The 23,330-nt window shown below is 34.1% G+C and overlaps 1 protein-coding gene across 1 annotated transcript; it reads left to right on the plus strand.

Moving 5' to 3' along the window:
* Positions 1 to 3,576: 3,576 nt before the first annotated feature.
* LOC117110395 (acid-sensing ion channel 2-like) lies at positions 3,577 to 23,239 on the plus strand. Its single transcript, XM_033253092.1, has 8 exons — positions 3,577 to 3,732; positions 5,586 to 5,714; positions 7,337 to 7,483; positions 9,949 to 10,088; positions 16,762 to 16,826; positions 17,380 to 17,533; positions 18,424 to 18,515; positions 19,097 to 23,239. The coding sequence occupies exons 1-8, from the start codon at positions 3,718 to 3,720 to the stop codon at positions 19,294 to 19,296; spliced, it is 942 nt and encodes a 313-aa protein (XP_033108983.1). The 5' UTR covers positions 3,577 to 3,717; the 3' UTR covers positions 19,297 to 23,239.
* The last annotated feature ends 91 nt before the right edge of the window (positions 23,240 to 23,330 follow it).

The following is a 23,330-nucleotide window of genomic DNA, read 5'->3' on the forward strand; positions in this document are numbered from 1 at the left end:
GGCATTAGCACAAGTATATATGCGTGATAACGAATTATCACGAATTCAAATTTTGGAATTAGAAGAAATTGGTTTTATTAAAATTATTTAAAAAACGGTCATGTAGTAACTTGAGTCATTAGAGAGTACAATATATATGTGAATACTTATTTCACTGACGCGTTACTAAAAATTGATCAGTAAAGAAATTTCTCAATTGTCTCAATATAGGCCTAGTTGGGGTGTTAAAATTTAACGTACGTACCTTGAAACTAAATTGTACGTGGCTTTATTAAAAATATGTTTGCGTATGTACCTGTATTGTCAACCAACATTGAAATCGTTTTAAAAGAGCTTAAAATGCTCAGATCGTCGGAGCGCCGCGGCCCACGCCGAAGCTCCACCCCTAGACCCCATCCCCTCCCCCAGCTAACTGGTGTAATCACTTACGCATTTCAAATCTCTCAGGTTGAACTTGTTTCACGTTCATGTAATATTCCTTTCAATTTCTTAAATTTACCTACCCTTACTTCTGGACTTACTTATCTTGACTCCCCTTTTTTTTATTGTATTAATGGAGCTACGGTTGTGATTTTGTTTTTGTTTTACCAGAGCCGTAGATAGAGAGAGTTTGGCCAACTTGGCGCATGGACGCCATGTCGTTACCAAACAGCCCAGGCGCATGCGCGCATATAGCTTTAATGTTTTGTTTTGGTGACAACATGGCCGGTGTAAGTCATGTGATTGCGATCCACCCAATCACACGCGCGTATATCGAATCCCGTGAAATAGAGTTGGCCAAACTCTCTCTATCTACGGCTCTGTGTTAAACCATATCGTTGTTTTGTATAGAGTTCATGCTGCTAAATATAGATTTATTATTAGATTACCAACGATATTTAGTTCTGTCATTCAATGTCCGTCTATTGATAATTTATTTTAATTCTTTTAAAACGATTAAACGTAAAATTAATCTATGTATCTAGTTATTTGGATTGTTTGTTTTGTAACTGATTTCCTTGATTGTATCGTTGGTGGGCTCCTCGCTGTTGCATGCGAATTGAAATAAAATCATAATTAAAACTAGAGATACTATGTTCAATAGAACATGAACCCAGTCATTTTTCAGGATTTGACACTAAGGTGACCACTGTGACCTTTAACCTCAGGCTGTGAGCACCCCATACAATTGGTCCAATCGTTAGTCGCTAGCAATATTTGATAATTTTCACCAAAATTACCCCTGTGACTTTTGACATATAGGCCTAGGCGAAAAGTATTTTTTGCATGTTTATAAGGTCCTAAGGATCATTCCTGGTAAATTCGAGCTCAATTGGGCTATTTTGAAAATTTGACCCCGATGACCCCTATGTAACCCCTGATCACAGACTGGGGTGTAAGAAGTGTCACTGGTTCTTAATGATCAAATTTGATTGAATTCCGTTCAATCGTTGCAATTAGTAACATTTTGAACCTTCGACCTATGAACTTTGTCACTCGTAGCCTTTGAAAATGTTGCCAGAAAGAAAGAAAGAAAGAAACTGCTCAGAAACAGAACCCAGTCAGCATGCTGCTGACTGGGTAAAAATCACGGAGACCTTAAACAATTCTGATCTATTTTTTTTTACTCGACTATTTCTGCCACTAAGTGAAAGTATATCTGTGAATTCGTTTCATAACTTTTTTCTTTATTATAGGCCTATATAAACATTCATTTATTCATCGTATTTTGTCTGTGAGGAATTTCGTTGCTTCATTAATTTAACATGTATACAGATAGATTCAGACGTCGATGATTTCCTTGTTGCTAATTGCAGCCTATTAATTATGTACATTTGAATGTTGAATGAATGGTTCCACCTACTTCAGAAACCAAGTCCAGCGTTAAATGTCATTCATTCGTCTATCGATCATAACCTACATCTTGTTTGCCCTGTACTTAAATAACTCTATATATATTGTAATAAAACCAAGGGCGTCGATCCGTGGTTAAAAGTGGGAGAACGAAATGAAAAATAAAGCCTTGGTTTTGGGACCAGGGGGCGAAGCACCCGGAAGCTCTGGCGCCTATAGCATTTTAAATGATTTTAAGCAATGCAATTAACATTTATTTCCATGCGAAATTTTCAAAATATCCAGTGGCAGTTCCAGTAATTTAAAATAGATCTGGGCCCAGAGAGGGATTTTCACAGATGGAGAGTGCACACGAGCCATTGTATACACTAGGCCAACGGTTTATAGTCCTTATCCGAGAAGACTTGTTCTACCAACAGAACCATAGGCGAGCGTGCCGTTCGAACCAGTGCCGATATTATGGCTATAGATTGCGGCGCCCTGCTAACCGCTCGGCCATTCGACTCATCAAAGGCTGTATAATTATTATTTAATAATGGCTATATAAAATTCAATTGACTAACTATATTTTGAAATTAGGAAAAACAGTAATCCTATATGTATGTAGATAATATTAAACACTATTATATACGTACGGGTCATAATAATATACAAAAGGAATAAATCGTTTATAGTAGAAATTGTGCACTTTGAGTTTGTAAAAATAATGGCCTAATAAGCATACACGCTTCCAAATTTAACAACGTTCAGTACATTGTTTTCACAATAAATTTAGCCTCTGATAACCGCTGCACCCATAAAATCGATCTAGTGGTTTCTGAGATGGTTACAAAATGTACAATTGCGTTTTTACTCGGTTTTTGTCCGCAAAATACTTACCGCTCTTGGAAAACTGAACAGACAAAATTCATGAGTCATGCGTAATTGTTATTCTTTCAATTCGATTTTAAAGAGGGGTTTTAATTATAGAAGATTTGTGAAAAGTGGGGGTCAACCGATATAATGTCCCCCCCCCCCTACTTTGAAAAGTGGGGGGCGTGCCCACCAATCAACGCCCATGAATAAAACACATCTGTAGGTCTTGTAGGTCTATCCAAACAAGGTACAACGATCCGCTCGAGTTGGCATAATTAACATTTTAAAATCTGCATCTTATTTCCGATCATCACCAAATTTAAGGAGCACCACAATACATGTAACATTTTCAATGTGTAAAAAATTGAAGTAAATTGGTCTAGTATTTTTTTAGTTATGAGCCCGGAAGAACACAGACGAGCGCTATTGCAATACCCTCTCTCCTTCGGAGAGTGGAGGGTGACGAGCATTATTATACCATGATTTTACAGGTGATTGTACATGTACCGTACTACCCGTCGGATTTAGTTGAATAGCGCCAGCAACATTATGTAATTAACAATGCAAAGCCGCTGAACCTTGGAAACAATTCAAAGCCCAATGTCAATAAAGTTGCTTAGTTGAACGCAATGCAAAACCATTGTTTCTTGCACTTCTATAGTAACAGTTGATTCATTATTTACACTTCGTCAGAGAAGCACGGATAAAAGAAAAGCACCTTGGGTAAGCTGACCCCAACCTCTGCATTTCTATTTACACTTTTGTGCTAAAACGGAAAAACATGACAGATGATAAAGATGGGTCAGTTGAAGAAAAGTTCGCTACCACTACGACCCTCCACGGGGTACAGTATATCGCCACAAGTAAATTTGTCTTTGTGAAGCTTCTCTGGCTCCTTATATTCTTCGGAGGTGTCGGCGTATGTTCTTGGCAAATAGTCTTGCGTATTACTGAATACAGGGAGTTCAATGTCATCACCGAGATAAACTTAACGTTTGAATCTGAAATGGATTTTCCAGCAGTAACAATATGCAACTTCAACAGGTAAATTTTCAGTTCTGCGCCTACTTTCATTAAATTTATATTTAATAAATTTTATTTGAATAAATATCGTTTACATTTCTCCATTGCCTATGCACAATATGTTCTAGGTTTTCATCAGTACACAGTTGTTTCGAATACATTTCCCTTTCATGGTATGAGGTGTTTCTGAATTGTAAGTCTTAATAATACCCCCACAGCCCAAAAGAATCATTGTTCTAGTCAGGGCCGCCGGAACGTTTTTCAAAGTGGAGAGGTGGTGGGGGGTGCACTAGTCAGATGAATGGGATTGTGAATCAGGGGGAATCTAGGTTCAAATTTAGGGGGTGGGATCAACATTTTTCCTAACAAAACCCAAAAAGGAAGGGGATCCGGTGGTCCTCCCCCGTGAAAATGTTGATTCCTAGAAGGCGGAATGAGTTTTCAAATTTCTGAAGTGTCTTTTAATGAAGTTCTTCAAAATTCAAAGTTTTCCCCTCTTGAAAACGATTCAATGAATTAATGAACCCAAAGAGAAAGGGGGTTCGGATTTATAATTTTCTTATTGTAACCAGAAAAAAACAAAACAAAAACAAAACAAAAAAATAGCTCACGGGTCTTGAAAATGTAGGTCTAGAATTCTTTTTTTTTTCGCCCAAGAGAGGGGGGTCAGGACACCTAACCCCCTCAGGACCCCTAACCCCCCCCCCCCCCACTGATCCGCCAATGGGAATTGCGAGAAAATTGACCTTGGTCTGGGACTGGACTGGATAAATACTCCTATTCCCCTCCCTCTCCTCCTTCTTCCTTCTTTCTTTTCTTGCATTTCTTTCCGATCATACAAAAATCTCCATAGACATTATATATTTTTTTTCTCAAAAAGTATGGGGGTGGGGACAGGCCCATTCGGTTCCGCTGGCCATGCTAGTTGTCGTGGAGGGGCTGAACAGGTAATTTCAAATTTTTAAAAATAATGAGGGTGAGCCCATCCCCATTTTATTTTACAAAAACACACACCAACTTGCTACTTTTAAACTAAATTTAGCTTTATTTCTGTAATGCATAAGAAGACAAACTCAATTTGGTTCCGGTTGCATGCACCTTTACATACCAAAATACAGATTGCTCTAAAACTACAAGTACATACAATCAGAGATGATTCGACAGTAGGTAATCAAAGGAAAGTACGACATATTGCAACAGTTTCAATAAAAATGGTTAATCCACTATATTTTAAGAAGGTATGCATTAATCCTAATTAATTATAATATTCAATATAATAAAAATCTAGAGGAACTTATTATTGTTTTGGATTGGATTGGATTATTATTATTATTATTATTATTATTATTATTATTATTATTATTATTATTATTACTATTATTATTATTATTATTATTATTATTATTATTATTATTATTATTATTATTATTATTATTATTATTATTTCGATCATATACTCATATTAACATGGTCTATTTAGTTAAACATAGATTCAGGTATTTTAAGTTGTAATTTTCATTCATTCGTTCAATATTTATTAGCCATCCATACAAAGAAGCGAAGCTCCGAAAGGTTATTTTTTATCTGTGTTCTTGTCGTTGCCATTGTTGTCGTTGTCGTGTCGTAGTTGACGTCGCTGTCGTTGTTGGTCATTTGATTGTTATCACGATAACTAAAGTTTGGTAGGTCCGAAAGTGACCATCCAGCAGTCAGTAGGCGCGCGCCTACGACGTCATACTACGAGCGCTAAACTAGTCAAAGAGATAATAAAGGCGGAGAATCAATATAATGTATTAAGATATGAACATGCTGTTGTTTGGATTTTAAACTATCTGCGCGAACTGTTATTTAATCACACAGTAGTTTTCTTCTAGAATTTCACTCATATCTTTACATCGTACGGAAATTGTTACACTTTTAATTCTGGTGAAGGGGACACAATTCTAGAGGTAAAACAACCAGGTGCCGGCAATGGTTTACAGATGATGATTGACATCCAACAGGTAGGAGGTATTTTATGTATACCAAAAGCTTAAGTTTTCCTATACAGTATACCGGTACATTTTTTTCCAAACCTTTTTTTTTTTCTTTTTCCTTTCATTTCACTTTCTTTTTATTTCATTTCATTTTTGTCTTTTGATTAAGCCTAGGCCTTTGGTTTTTAGTAATATTAGTATGTTAATAAGTTAATTACGGAATAACGTCGCACACGTCCAATTATTATTGTTGGTGCCAATGATATCAATAATTACATCTCTCAAATTCGCAATCAAATTGAGGAGGGTACGATGTTGTGTGTTTGCGCACTGGAGTTAACGCTTAGACTATCTGTCAATCGATCGAGTAGACTGTAATGTTGATGGGACAGTTAATTAGATTTGATCTGTAGATTTTCATTTAATTATAATACACGTATAGCGTTCTTTGACCGGTTGAGGTGACCGGAATAAAAGATGAATAAATGATTGTGAAATTCGTTAATGGTGTTGTATTATAAGTCTATCGTAGATTTAATTGTTTTTTGCAGTTCGTGTTTATGAAATACCGGTATAGTTTATCAACTTGTTTTCACGTACTACATAGATTTCAGTCATTGCTAAAAGCCTCCGACGCAGTGATAATTCGCTGATCGTTTTTATCATTCAGAGCTTATCGTCGTGGAAGACAATCACTATTTTATGGAACTTTGCATTCTGTTTTTTTTTTTTGTTTTTTTTTTTTTGTTTTTTTTTGCAGCATCAACATCTTTAACAAAACAATGTTTACGCTTATTCTTTTATCCCTATTTTATTCCTTCCAGCATTTAATATAGTACAAATACTAGGAAAAAGAAAGACAGAGGCTGGGGAGGGGCAAAAGATTATTAGACATTTAACGGAAAGGGTGTGCCCCTCCAACTCTGACTTCCATAACATTAAACATTAATTTAAAAAAATATATATAAGATAATTGTTTAAAAAAATTAAATACATAGTAATCAATTGGACAATAGCAAAATTGACAGTTAAAAAGATTCAAAATGTGAATTAATGAAAAAGTATAAAAATCACAATAATTGCACTTTTAAAGGCTAAATATAAAAATGTTAATTACAAAAAATAAGTAAAAGAAATAAAAAGTTACATTTTTAAATGTAACTTTTAAAACCATTAAACATGGTTTAAAACCATTAATGGTTAAAAACATTAAACATCAATATAAATTAGCAATAAAAAATATATATAGGATTGCTATTATATACAATTTTAAATACAAAATTATTGATTTATAAACATATTGCAAAAGACATTAAATTACATTAATTTATTAAAAAGAATTATCTACAACATATTGCACTCCAAGCCAAAACAATTTTCAATTCCATCTGTTCTGGCAATTAGATTTCGGATCATAACAATTATTGGATCGTCTTATTATTCATATTTTTTTTTTACTCTAAGTATCGAAATACACGCCATAACTTAATTACTTCTGAGAGAAATAATTTTCATTAAACATTGATTATGCTCTTGTTGTCAATTCAATAGAAAATATCCGTAATTGATGTTACCTGGGTGAATACATTGAGAGTATTGACGACAATAACAAATACCAGTAATTGAAGTGACTTTTATGTATTTTGAAGGATGAATACACCGAGACTATGGTCGGGAATATTGAAGCAGGTTTGAAGATATTGGTCCACGATCAAGATGAACCACCCCTCATAGAATCCAAAGGAATTTCCATCCCTCCTGGATTCCATGCCTTCGCTTCATCCAGACGCATACTGGTAAGTAGTTAGGTTACAAAAAAAGGGTTAAAGGCTAAATGATGTACTTATACAAGTTGTATAACTTTGTCGTATTGCCCCTTTCCTTTCTCGTTCACACAATTTAGGCCGACATAATTATTTATTTTACAATTAATTTCATTTAGGCATAAGATATTTTGAAAATAAATGAATCTTGTGTATAATTGTATAGGCTGCTCGTCATATATATTATCAATCAATAGTAATAATAGGCATAATGATAATGATGGTCACAATGATGATGATGATGATGATGATGATGATGATGATGATGATGATGATGATGATGATGATGATGATGATGACGACGACGATAATAATGATGGTAAAGCCTATGTATTGTTACCAATGTGTCATTAATTCCCTCAACTTACAGTAAATTTTAGATCAGTGGTTCTCAATCATAGGGGTCCACCAAATCAAAAGGTCCACAGGGGGTCCTCGAAAAATGTGGGGTCCGCGAAAAAAGTTGGGTTTCCACTAGATTTTTAGACCAATTTTCGTGATTCCATTATTTTTCTTGTCTTACAACAGTGTGATAAACATCTTGCTTATAAAAATGCCTTTTCAATAATGAAATAACTTTGACATGGGCATGATTTCGTTCAGTGTAAATTGTTTTAACTGGCATTATATTTTAATTCCAATATTTTATTGGTGATCTGATAGAATCGTATATATTTATTGTTTTTTTTTTTTATATATATGTATGCTTAATGTAAAGATGTTTAGTATAGGTAAGCGGAGATCAAGAGCCTAAATTGTGCATTCACATTTTTAAGTCTTTACACACTAAGCACACCTTGTTTTTTCGCTTGCTTAATTCATTAGTAAACCTATTTTGTTGGTGTGCACTTGCAAATTTACTGCGGTCACCTTCATATTCAAGATGGCGTCCAAGATGGCCGCCATAAAAATGTTCAAACATATTTTCATGTGTTACTTTTGAAATAGAAATTCAAATTTGTTGTAACTAGTGTCATCTGAAAGAGAATTAAATTGTCTTTCTAAAAAAAAATCATAATTGTATTATAAACTAAGGAATCCCGCTTTTCCAAGGGCCTTTACACTGGAACGCAGTCAGAGTCTGCCTAGCTTATGGTTTATGATATATTAATTCTATATTAACTGTCTTTGTAAAAAATGTCATATTGTTTTTTAAAAAAATACAGTTTGGTAAAAATTTATGCTAAAATTATAAAATGTGATTTCCAATGGCCTTTGGTAAGGCATGAAGCCATCTAGATATTTTATTCATAATTACTCAGAAACTCACTTTATATAACAAGAAAATAATTTTAAAAATTTCAAGGTAGTGCACATAACAGAAAAAAAGTTATGGATTCTAGAATGTGGTAACCTTCAAATCATATAATTTAGCTATTTGTGAAGGCCTAAAACTTACTATGGTCACTAAATGTCTCCATACATAATTCAGCTTTCTGATTTGTTTAAAGTTTTACCAAATATTTTTGCCGACATTTTTATGAAATTAGAATTGTTACAATTTTACTACTCCTAGCCTCCTAGAACCTGCATAGTGTGTAATCTAAAAGAATGGGAACACAGATTGACTGTGCATAATCAATATTATTTTACATACATACTCATTCTTTTATTCCACCATTGAAATATTTGAGGGGAATTAAGCTTGCTGATACTCTTTGATAAGTAATAGCCAGTTACTACATATTGAATGTAGTTTCATTGCTATGATCATTCTAATAAATTGTAGAGTGAATCATATTGGCTGAAGAAATAATGAATCATATATTTCTACCAACACTGAAGTGACCGTAATACGACAGAAAGTGAAGATGAAGATGTAGTATTATTATTCACTTAAATATTTCAATATGGCCTGGTTGAATTCATGGTTTTTCTAAATCATCAATACACCCTATAGTGTCTCAGAAAAAAAAAATCTCCATCCCATTTTTTTTAGAGCACTTTGATGTTTTAGCCTAAAAGACCCTCCTTTGGACTAATTAAGATGGGGGTAGGATAAATAAATTTTATGTTTTTAGTCACTTTTACATATTATTTTAGATATAAAATGTTACAAGAACTTGGATTAAATAGTTAGGCCTACTCTTCACTCTTAGTGATCATAGTAAGTTTTAGGCTTTCACAAATAGCCAAATTATATGGTTATACCAAATTCTGGAAAACCACTGTTTTAGATCACCAAGTAAGCCCCCGTCCCTTTGATATTATTGCTAAGATCCAAAACGAGAGTGTAAAGGCATATGCAAACACCTGCGCTTGTGAGACAAAAAGTACTTTTGTTTGTGTGAGGCACGCGCGTATTTCTCGCCCTGTTCTCTTATTGGTCAGTTGTTAAGTTTGCTTGACACTCCGGAACGGTCCATTTTCCAGCTTAGTCATACTGTTTGTTATTCTGTTATTATTACGATATTGTTATTACTTGTCTATTTTTTAAGGTATCAAATCTGGACCCTCCTCACGGAGAGTGCGACACATTTCGCACCCTTACGTACTATGACGTGTACACCTTATCTGGCTGTTACATAGAGTGTCGACTGAGCAGGATCCTGAGCGAATGTGGATGCCGACCAATCCGGTAAGCGTCATGTAGAATTTTAAAATAATAGAGGGATTTGGCGATGGGCGTCGCATGACCTAGGGTGGTGGATACAGAGGTGTTTTACACGGAGATTGCTATGGCGATCGTCCTTTGTTATTGCTGTAAGATCATCATAATTTCCAGTAAACTATACCAAATTGATTGGAAATTAAACTTAAGGATTTTGCATTAGTTTGCTAATTCTGTAAGGAATACTAGCCGCATTGAGATTTTTCGACAAATGTTAGGCCTGCGGCCTCTGCACATCTCCGGCAGGTATGCATGATGGTCTTCGACAAAGGGCCAGCTATAGGCTTATGAAGGATCACTTTACTTTCAAAGAATACAATCCAAGGAGAACGCTAGAATAAATAAATAAACACTATTTCGAACAATCGTATTGCCTTTCCTAGCTATTTACTTCTCACGTTAACAGTGGGTGTTTGTTCTCACAACCATAACATATATTTTCCTATGCTATCGCTCCGTAATGTTTTTCATGTATACCCAAGCTAGGTCACGTGACCACATCTAAACAATCATCGCCAAATGCCTCTACAGCATTTGGGAATATCCTTTATCTTCATCCTCTTCCTCCTCATTCTCTCCGACATAGGAATGACCTCGTAAACTGCATTTCGTTTAAATCCCAATATTTTATTGGTGATCTGATAGAATTTGTTACATTTGTTTTTGTTTTTTTTTGTTTTTGTTTTTTTTTTTGTTTGTTTTTTTTTTTATGTATGGTTTATGTAAAGATATTTAGTATAGGAGAGCCACTTGATAGTGGGAATCTCATGTAGTGTACATCTTGTTTGCATGTTTTCTCTATTATTGCTTTTCCCTGATTAAATAAATCAATATTGAAACACGCAATAACAATGTACCGGTATATATTATATGTGTATGCAATGTATATAATACACCAATAAATATAGGAGGTAATTTGAACTCGGGCGTACACAAATCGAGCGGTTCTAATGTAAGGAGAGGGTGTAGCACATTGCTGCTTTCAAAGACGCCAACAGCGCATAGGGTTAAAACAGAAGGAAAACTATCAAATCAATGGCATATTTTTTCATTCAGCTCATCGATGTTGGCGCCGAGATTTGCTCTACGAATAGGGGTAAATGTCCTTGATGGTAGGGCAAGTGGGCGAGGCCAAACCGTTAATGCCACCCTGGTACTCCCCGGTGTTCAGCTGGTGGGAAAAGCCCTCAAAAGCTTAAACAATTTACAATTTTGAAATGTAGGCCTAATCGAATTTGGGTCTCACTAGGCCTATTTTATTTATTTATTTATTATTTATTCGACTTCACACGGGCAAAAATACAATAAAATATCAATGACATAAAAGATTTCCGGTGACGAGAAAAGGCCACAGGTGAACAAATCATACCTCTAGAATAGCGGCCGATCCCGATGGGTGTTGACTGGGGTGTCGACAAACTGCGAGTCAGCGAGACATGCGATTCATGTAAATCATCTACCCTCGTGACCCCGTCAACTGCAATGCATGCGTGGCAGGACGAAATATAACTGCTAGTTCTATTGTACCAAAAGTGCGAGGCACCTTAGAAACATGTTAAATCTGTAAAAGTGACAATGACAATATTTTAATATAAATTATGATATTCATATGGCCTTCTCATTGAGTAATACCTACTAAAATCAAATCAAGCCTATTAACTCTAGGCTTGTTTGGTTGACGTGTATGCTCTGACGAGTGTGCGAGATGCCTTGCGACTGTCAAACAATAGTGCGATTATGTCATCTTATCATTAGCCAATCAGAGCGCTTTATATGTCTCCCTATGCTTGGCTCTTCACGAAAAACAATTCGCGGCAAAAATTCCCGGTCATATCGCTGAAAGAATCTAAAAGGAGTCGCAATGAGGCCTTCACCAACCTCGAAACCAACAGGAAAAGAAGAGGGCGTCCGGCGAAGAGGAGGGTTGAATTCTGAATAGAAGAGTCGTACACACCTGCATGTTTAATTACGTCTGATAAATAATTTATGTTATTGTTCTTAAACTTATTATGATATATTAATAAATAAATAATAATTAAATGAATAGAATATTAAAATAGTATGGGGTTATTATTCTGTGCTTTTGAGGATCACCATAACCGCAACTTGTGAAACATTATCTGTACAAACTCAATGAATATGTGCCACACATAGCTCCATCATCCTCTCCCATCATTTCACCACACACTGAGTGCATTGATTTGATTGGCAAAATGACGAAAAGAGTCGCTGAAGTCCGTTGTGATTTATGAAAGTAAAGGTAATTTATTGTTTATACAATATAATTATAATATTTATATATTTTTGACAAGGCCTCTGCATACGTAATATAATACGTAATATAATACTTAATATAATATAATTTCAAATTATAAAATAGTTCATTCTTTTTAATTCAAGAGAAACATACAGTATTTATATTTGATCTTTATTTTAATAATAAAAAAAAGTAAAAGTGATGTAATGATAATTTTGGTATTTTCTAATTATTATGAACATCTTAGTTATTGTTTACAATCAGGCGCGTCAGAAGCAATTTTTATTGCTCTGCCAGATGCAACGATTCCCACCACCCCACCCCCATTCTAACTCACACTGGACCGTGGTGGGGCATGGGGGTCCGGATGGAAAACCTTTTTTAATAAACTATTTCTTACGGGGCATAATATTCTTGCAGGTATTACGCAAGAATACATTACATAAGAAGATATTTCTACTGACCTATAAAGGGCACAGACAGGCCCTTAGGTTTGAGAAATCACTCATAAAAATAGATCATTTCAAGGTTTCTTTATTGCAGTTTTGCAGTCTCCCCAGAGACTTCCATATCGCTGATGAATGGAATGTAAACTGATCATTGTGAGCGTGACAGATTGTTATGGCCTGTAATTAAATAACAACAATAATATTATTATTGTTGTTATGTAGAAGATTGTTATTACGGAGAAGCATCTCGTTAAACAGGATGCTTCTTCGTTCATTAAATAAATACGGTACACAAGTAGGCCTTGTTTATAAACATGTTTATAAACACGAATTACCGGATATAATATATATATATATATATATATATATATATATAGGCCCTATTATATACAATGAAATAAAATATATGTTCGGATTGCACAAGGTACGGTATAATATCTTTTATAATAATTATGCTTCTTCGTTCATTAAATAAATACGGTACACAAGTAGGTCTTCAATAGTTATGCAATACAATATTAAAAACAATGTCATGTTTATATACACGAGTTACAGGATATAATCTGCATTATAAAAATGTATATTTTTAATGCTCTGGATGAGGTGTATCATTACGAATGCTTTCAAGTTGCCTAAAAATATGTTTGTGGTTGTCTTTACTGAATTATTTCTTAACAGTTTTAATTAATCAGTAATTTTTGCTTTAAGGTGCAGTCAAATAACACACCAGATGATAAACTTCATATTAAAAACAGATGTTTTAATATACAATGTTAGTTTCGATTCAAATTATTTCACAAAAATACATTCATATTTACATGTATGAATTACAATAGAAAATTAGTAGTAGGCCTGTCTAAAACAATGAATGAAAATATCAAAATGAGACGCAAGGAATTACATTGGAATAATAATAATTAATTCTTAACAAAAAAATAATAATCTAGGCTTGAAAAAACTTAAATAAATGAGATATGAAAACTTTTGATTATTTTTTTTTAAATAATAAGCATTATACAGTCATTATACTTCATTAAATATATTATATCCATTCAGGTAAAAAAAAACATATAATTAAGACAGCTTAGGGTGGGTATTACTACATTTAGACGAGGTTGACTGGTTTGTTTGTTGTTTAAATTCAGGTCATTTAATTTTGTAAACAAAAAATAAATTGCGTTAGAAAAAGTACAATTTGGATTACAAACGATATTGAGTAAATTATTGGTCCGGCCAAAACCGGGCCAGCCGGACCGCTTTCGACGCCCTTGTACAAACCTAAATATACAGTATACATATATATAATATACTTTTTTTCCTTAACGTATGAGAAGTTTTGGAGAGTCGAATGGCAAGCGGTTAAGGCAGGGGAGCCACAACCTACAGCCATAATACCGGCACTGTTTCGAACGGCACGATCGCCTATGGTTCTGGAGGTGGAACAATCTTCTCGGATAACTTGACTAACCGTAAGCCCTGTGTATACACAATTGGCTCATGCGCCCTTTAAAGAACCCAGTACATCTTTAGAGACGAGTAGGGTTTTACCCCGGTGTAGTGGTCCATAAAGCCGCTGTTGCCTTGTGATGGGATTGTTACTTTGAAGAGTGATTATGTGTAAAGTTTGCCATATCCTTGGCACTAGTGCCTAAAGCTGAAAAATAAATTTAAGAAAAAAGAAGTACAGTATCGTAATTGGATAAGATAAGGGCAGGCATAACAGACCAGTAGCGTTGGGAGGAGTGGTGGGTGAGGGGTTAAGGGGGTTAAGACGAACTGCCCAAAAACTGGAGAAGGTCCGCATTTAAAAACGAAAAATTGATATTCGTAGATATATTGCAATGTTCTCCAGAGTATCGGAGATCATACAAGCCAGAAGTACTTCAAGTCGGCATTTCTTAAGCTTTCCCAGCTAACAATATTACGTTATTGTATAATGGTTTCCAAAGGGTCCACTTTCTACTGAAACGAACCTCCTCCCACAAATTAAGTCACGCTACGTGCCTGCGTAATTTGGTGTTTTTTGTGGTATACATGTGAAAATTGCATTCCTTTTAAATCAATAAAAAAAAAAGGCTATACTAAACAAGGACAGCATCTAGAACTTTTTTATGATTTGATTTGCTAATCATACTTTTGTTTTCATATAAAATATGAATTTTATATGTAAAATATATAAATTAATTACACTAATTATAATATACTGCATTTATTCAAATAATCATCTCGGGGCGTTTATTGTTCAGATGGTTTTGAAGAGCCAGCGTTTACTGGTAAATGTAGTCTATTGTGCATAATTAATGTTAAGTGTTTTGGCACGGCTTTTAAATCACTAATTAGTATTGATTCAATTCCACTAGGGTAAAACATCAATTGATAATAACCCAATGCTGAAAATGATGTTACTTCCCATTCGTCCGTCCATAGTTTCTTATAGAGACAATTGGAAGAAAAATTAAACGTCTAAGCGTTTATTCCAAATGAATTTTTTTTTTGGTGGGGGAGGGTGCGTTTATTCGGGTGTGGGGCGTTTGTTCAAAGTGGAGCATTGATTTGAATAAATACTGTGTAATTAATAATTGTTTTTTAAAACATGATGGATTACAAGATGTTAGCCCATATATTAATTATTATTGGTCTTTTATGCATTTTAAATTATGACGTTTACTCTTTCAATCAATTGTGTTTTGTTTCATGTTTTTTAATTATCTTAGCTAGTTATGTTTATTTTGTGAAAAATAAATATGGTTCTCTCTCCATGCATGAGGCGAATGGGCAGAGTGTGAGTGAAAATAAATATTACATAGCCAGTCATTAATTATAGGCCTATTTGAAGTCACGTCTGGATAGCTGGAAATTGTCTTTTTAACATCAAAATGATTATGTTAAAAGTAGTTAATTCATTATTGTAATTGTTTTATAAATTGTACAAGTGTTCATATAGCGTAGAATTTTGTGTGTCTCGGATGATATGACTCGCACTGTTGGTACACGTCCTGTATAAATTACCGTAATGGCTCGCATGAATTGCATGCCTCGCTGGATGGCTCGCAGATTCGCTGGATCGCACTTTGGCAACCCTCGATCTCGATCTATTACTACTACCTTGCCTGAAAGTTAACACCTGTATGAGATCCTATCAGAAAAATTCAATTGACATAGCAAGCATGGAGTACAAAATCATTTAATTTTATATACTGTAATGGCCAACGACTCCACAAAACATTTTGGTGTCCCATATACCAAGGCATTTATTATGTGTTTGATTCAAGAGCTGTAGGGTATTTAATAATGTGAAGAGCATAGAAGCCTTCTTGGCATGATGCGCTATACAATACTAAATATTATTATTATTATTATTATTATTATTATTATTATTATTATTATTATTATTATTATTATTATTATTATTATTATTTATTATTATTATTATTATTATTATTATTATTTATTATTATTATTATTATTATTATTACACACTTGACTATATCGGACACACAGTGAGAGTTAATACTGTACTATTATTAGTGACACTATCAAATATATTTGGTTAACATAAACAAGATCGGAGTACTAAATATTCCATAGCATTTCCATAAACGTCCGACAACCCTACCAAATATTTTGTTTGCCGATCTTAGTATTCGGTGATTTTTACAAAATCTATACGTGACTCTCCATGTGTGAACATTTTATTTTTTTTTCGCTATGTGTACCGTTTTCCCATATTGTTTTCAATTTTCCGAGCACTCCCTCTTCATTGGCGCGTTCGATTGCAATGAATCCCCTTGTATCTACTTCATGTAATAGTATATACAATATCATCTGATATCCACATATCAGATGAAAGGATCCATTTAAGTGTGTTATAATAATTACACTCTAGATTATTTACCCACCATCACAACTAATGGGGATATTGTCTTATTTTCAGATACCCTGGCAATGCAACTGAGTGTACACCTAAGCAAACGACAGGCTGTGCAAAGGATGTTCTATGTAAGTGTACTAGTTCGAAGCTACTTGAAACCAATAAAGATTTTATATTATTTTTTACCTTCCGAAGTTTTTGATCAAAAAATACAAATATTTTTATTTTGTGAAGGTATAATTGGTGCTGATTTGAAGATGCATTTATTTATTCTGACTGTTTAATTAGTATTTCAAAATTATTGATAAAAATGAATTTGGCCCTAGAGGGAGTGCCTAAAAAATTTATTAAAACCATTTTTTTTTTCTATTTTAAAAATTTCACAAAACTATATAACCACTTATTTAGGAAAAAAAATGATGTTACTAAATATATATAATAATAATTATAAACTATTATTCTCTTGATGAACACTAAAACAATTTAATTTAAAAAAAGTCGAGACACTCTCATCTAGACACTCTCAACGAAAATAAAATTCATTTCAGAACTATAAGAAAGAAAGAAAATATTATTATTGATATTAATGTTATTCGCCATGCAAACCTTGAAATATTGTGATTGTTCATGAGAATGCAGCAAAACATTGTTATTGTTAATGTGTTGTTTTGAACATTTTAGCAAGAATGAAGAACGGGAGCTTGGAAGCGTGTGACTGCCCAGTTCCGTGTGCATACACATCGTTCGATACGTCTGTTAACTACGCCCTCATCCCCAGTGAAAGCGTTTCAGGAGAAATGACAACAAAATACAATGTCTCGGAATCGTATATCGCGTAAGTGGTATAGACGACCAGTCAGCCAGCCCTGTGTAAACAACGTTTATTCGACAAAAAAAGTGTTGTATGCTCATATAAAGTCATGATGTGCCTATATATAGTTATGGTCATGATGTGATGTCATCATAACCATATTTAGGCATGACACGTGCTTTTTTAAAACTTGTTTTCTGTTGGGTATTATGAATTGACCTTTCCGCTAAGCCCCGCCCATTGGATTTTGTTGCTAAGTTCCCACAAGACGACAATGCTAAAACATACGCAAACACGTGCGTTTGTGGGACAACACGTGTGTTTGTGAGACGCGCGCGTATTCCTAGCGTTGTTCTGATTAGTCAGTTGTTAAGTTTGATTGACACTCCGGAAAGGTCTATTGTGCTCTGCATCGCTCTTTGGAAGCTTTCATCACTTATAAGGACAGCAAAATGTCTTAGGAGGACGTATTTCGATTGAAATATTTTATATGCTTTTTTTTTTCTTTCTTTTTTATAGAACCATAATTTATATAGCGCCTTTCACAATTCGCAGATTTTGCAAGTAATAGTAGTAGTAAAGCTTTATTTATTCACGAAAGCATAACTCAACAAGCGACTATACAAGGCGCTGGCATCATTATTTCCCTGGACACTGGATACTGAATTAGCAGATCCGCACATTGTGCAACAGTCTCTGCTCCCTGGGGAGTATCCCTGGCCATTGCTGCTTAAATTTCATTGCTCTTTTAATGACTGTAAAAATATGTAACTTTTTATGTACTTTTAAATAAAGGCGTCTGCAGCAATGCTATTACTTTGATATTGTTGTTATTGTTGTTATTATAAATAGGCATATTAAATCATAATTATTTCCGTCATAAGTATTAATAGGCCTACCGTTTATATTTTTAGGGAAAACTTCGTTTTACTAGACGTTTACTATGAAGACCTAAATTTTCAGGCATACAAGCAAAAACCAGCAATGACGTTTTCAGCACTTCTTAGTAAGTTGTATCAAAGGTTATAGAACTGCAAGTGGTCCGACTCTCGGTGTTTCGTTGAAATCTAACTCGAAAAGTACTACCTCAAAAGAATTTAACAGGCGTGGCTGCAAAATAAGATTGGACTTCTTGCAATTCAAACAAGGTTTATATTGTAATGGCTACGCCCTTCCTAATCACTTTCTAAACCAAATTTTATTCATTTAATATAAACTTTCTCCAGTTACGGTAATCTTTTTAAAAGAGAAACTTAAATTACATCTTTTACAAAGGGTTTGGTGTGGTCGGTTTACCATACATTTTAGAGTGGTGTCGTTTTGACTTGCCTGTGGAATCTGTGTGAAGTTCTACACACTAAACCGATACCCGTTGCTTATAACAATGATTGAATCTATCAGTAGGATTTTATTAGTTATAAGTTATAAAATGAGGTTGCCAAAATATTGTAACATTTTACAAAACTTTTAATTTATACTTTTTTTATTCAATAATCATTTATGTAATCATCGTTCACATTATTTTCATTATACATAATTATCAAAGAATCAGCCAAAGTAATAGATTTGTTTCCTTTTGTTGTACAGGTGATGTTGGTGGTCAGTTAGGCCTATTCATTGGCGCAAGTGTATTAACATTCGCCGAGTTAGGTCAATATTTACTACAAAAATTTCACGCCATTTTTCAAAGCAGCAACAGAAGAAGTAGGCTTCGGTCCAGCAATGTGACGCCAATAAGGGAAAACCACAAAATTGGTATAGACAATCAAAGTTTGGAGTTAAGCTGAGAAAATTCCAGATCTTCTTGTCTTTCGTGAGGAGATGCCCACAGTGGCGTAGCTATGGGCAGTGCAGCCAGCGCAAAAATAAAATAAAACGTAAAAGTAATAATTAAAAATAATTTAATATTTTTGAAGAAAAACGGACAGTGGGCTTCTTAATAATATCTAGAGTTTTACAGTAGGAGTAATTGATTACTGTGTTTATCCTCAATTCAGTGGCAATGACAAAGGCTTGGGCCCCCAATGTTTTCAAAATTATTTTTTAAAAAAAGAGGGGGGAAAGAAAATTATATACTTTAAGTCTGAGAGTGCCATATCCGGCCATCTAGACTGGTGTCATAATCATAACTTTTCTCACCTCATCCTTAACCATGGTGAGACTAAGATGATCTACACCCCTCTCCTGTGAAAGTCCCTCCCTGGGCCCCTCAATTTCGAATTCCTGGATCATCGCCACTGCAATTGTTTATTTTATTGCCACCAATTTTCTTGATTATTGCAGATTAGAATAACTGTTAAGACCGCATAGGACTCCTCTTTAAAAAAAAATTACAAAGTTACTGATTATCAGTAGTATTTACCGGTAGTGTATCTGGGCCTATTAGCCTTGGCCATTAGGGATGGAGGTAACACCAGTGTGTGGATTCAAGGGGGGGGAATCCACCCCCCTCCAATTTTTTTTCAATTTATAAAATAAAAAGGGGGAAGAAAGTAAAATATCAATCAAATTAAGAATCTACATTGTGCAGAAAACGTAACACGGTCAAGCATGAGCGAATCCATTCTAGCATCACGTCGTCGCTCAAATTGAAACCTCCCAACTAGGGCATCAAAATGGTGAAGATTAGTAGTCTACGTTTGGTTGGTCACTTTCTGGGTACAAACATGTAGACCTAGACATTCTGAAACTTTGGTTGCTTTGATAATTAGATTACGCTTATGGTGTCCATAAAATTTGTACACACTATCGACCACAGCTTTCGGTACGGTGACGTTGCTTGGAAAAATCGGCAGGCCTTTTCAATTTCTGCATACATAGTAGCGATTTCAGTGAGTTTAGCGATTTTATGGAAACCAGGCTGAAGTTATTCTCCCACTTTACAACTACAGCGCAATGATAGAAAGAAACTGTGTTTGTTTTCGGGTGTAATTAAACTTCGATTTTGGAAAATGAGGAGAAAACACACTCTCTTTCTGTAAATATGCCCCATCCCACCACAGTAGCAATCTTTTATGCTTCCCCTGCTCGCGGACTTGCTTACAGCTTTGTTTAATTTAAAAAGTATCATAAGAAGGAATTTTCACAGAACAAAAATGATAATAACACTGGTGTATTAGGTAATATCACACATTTTGTCACTGCTTTGCACTCACAATTCTTTTGTAATATAAGTTTATTATGAACTGATTTTAATTTTCCCGTATTTCTGATCATTAAACGGTTAAAAAATACACTTAATGTTCATGGTCACAACATTAAAACAAATACTTACTGATACTTATCCATTTTTCCTTGTTGTGACCATATGAACGCAACTATTGGAATATTTTGTAGTAGATTCTTTAGGACATGCCCTAAACATATCTCTACCTGCGGTGTTTAATATCAATTACAATGTCTTCAAATTATTGTGGGCCAAAAAATCGTGCAAATATTTCTGAGGCAACTTTTATGAAATGATGAAAATTGTCCATCTCAGCTTTTGTTTTACGCCAACATACTGAAACACGGTCATTAATATCAATTACAATGTCTTCAAATTATTGTGGGCCAAAAAATCGTGCAAATATATCTGAGGCAACTTTTATGAAATGATGAAAATTGTCCATCTCAGCTTTTGTTTTACGCCAACATACTGAAACGCGGTCATTAATATCAATTACAATGTCTTCAAATTATTGTGGGACAAAAAATCGTGCAAATATTTCTGAGGCAACTTTTATGAAATGATGAAAATTGTCCATCTCAGCTTTTGTTTTACGCCAACATACTGATTCTTAAAGCAGCACAGATTTGACATACTGCAATATATATAAAACTTTTATTTACAAAACTATAGTTTAACTGAATACAATTTACTGTACAGTTTATGTTTAAGTCCTGTGAGCAAACAGTTAACAAATCAAAACTAACACAAATCATACCACTTATTTCTATCTTTTGCGAAATGTCTTACAAAAAATTAAAATCTTCGGAATCAGTTAATTTAATATTTATAGAAACTAAATCGTTTCTAATTGAAAACAGAAGTTTGGTTTGATGTTTGTAAATACGCCCTTTAATACTGTTACTGGTGTGATTTTTTCCATCCTCCTCAAAACATGTCCAAGCATTAACCATATTCTATAACGACCGACTCTTTCTGAGAGTGGACTCGTCTTACAGACTGCATACAGACTTTCATTTTTAATAATTTTCGGCCACTTAATATTCAGTATACTCCTTAGGTGTTTTCTATGACAAAAATTCAGTTTATCAAACACGTGCTTTTGGTACAGACCAACTGCTGCAATTATAGCCTACGGTAAAATAGATACCACTGAAGCATTATAAAGCACAAGTTTAAAATCAAGTGAAATTTTACTTTTGGCCCACATCCTCTTATCATTACATGCTGCAGTCGCAAGCATAATCCTATGATACCATAGGTAGGCCTACTATTTTATAAGGAACCTTTTGTAATCTTCATTCTTCCAATTTAGGTTTATCTTTATCAAGAAAATTATCTCATTTACAAAGAAATTCTAACCTTTCAACACATCGACAGCAATATGCAAAATACTATTAAGCATTTTACAGATTCAGATATAAAATCAATATCATCCGTTTACTCAGATTCCTACAGTAAATGGGTGGGTTTGGTCTAAAATTACATACTGCTCGAATGTGTTATAGGGAACCCTTAAAAGTAATAGTAAATAACAATCCTGATGGGCAATCATCCTTTACTGAAATACAGTTATTGTTGACTGTATTAAAGGTTATGTATTTATACTGCACAGAATACAAGGGTCTCAATTAGCCTGGGTTCCAGGCCCTTATTTTGGGTTACTCAATCTTAGTGCGCCATAACCAATTTATTTGGCGCCCCATACTCCATTTTTTTTTTCGATTTACGGTATTCCGTCTCTAAATTAACTTTCTTGTTGGTGGCGCTGTCCAGAATGAAAAAAATAATAAAATACAAGAGACTTGGAGCAAGTCTAGGGCCTCTATGTACGGAGGTAATTGGGTTGAGTTTTGTGAAGTAATTCCTGGCTTTGCTGATTCTGGCTTGTTGTCTCTCTTGACAAAGCTGCCTAAATATGTAAAGTTGTCAACCTCTTTGACTGCATGCATGTTTAGTAGACAAGAGGACGGTGTCGTCTGTAAAATCAAGATCTAGTTTTGAAAAGTGTCCATTGATGCCTCTTGGTTTATTAGCAGGAGTGTACTGTTCCTTATAACCCAGTCTATAACCACCATGAAAATAAAACAATTTGTATTTTAATCAACAGCCCTAATAATAGTATTTATTATGATAATATTCAAAGCCAGAAGGCTGGTTTTAAGCGTTATCTTATGATGACTGTATAATATTTATAGATAACAGTTAATATTTATATAACAGTTTACTTAACTTATTTTGTCTAATTTAATGTTTAGTTAAGCTAGTGTTTGTTAATGTTTTGCGATGTAATAAAGATGTATTGATTTAAATGTAGTTGTTAGATTTGTATTATTTTTATTGAAGACAAAATTAATGATATATTTATGATATGATACATAATAAAATAGTTTCATGGTATATTTTTTTCTTCGATAACAGTCGGTGTTGATTAAGACATAGTTTTGCAACTTATAGGTCGCGACCAAATATTTGAGTCGCTGAAAAATGTTGATGGGCTGCATAATCTCGTTAGATCGTGAAAATAAGAAAAAATTAAATTAAATTAAAAGAAAATGGAATTTAATTATGGCATGTGCGTCAATTTACTTTTTTAATGCATGTGTTATAGTTTTATGTTGGTTCTTCTGAACCCGCCATTCTTCGCGCGTA

The sequence above is a fragment of the Anneissia japonica genome, unplaced genomic scaffold (assembly GCF_011630105.1).
Source record: "Anneissia japonica isolate Jap-2015-1 unplaced genomic scaffold, ASM1163010v1 scaffold287893_len360957_cov134, whole genome shotgun sequence".
NCBI classification, from domain to species: domain Eukaryota; kingdom Metazoa; phylum Echinodermata; class Crinoidea; order Comatulida; family Comatulidae; genus Anneissia; species Anneissia japonica.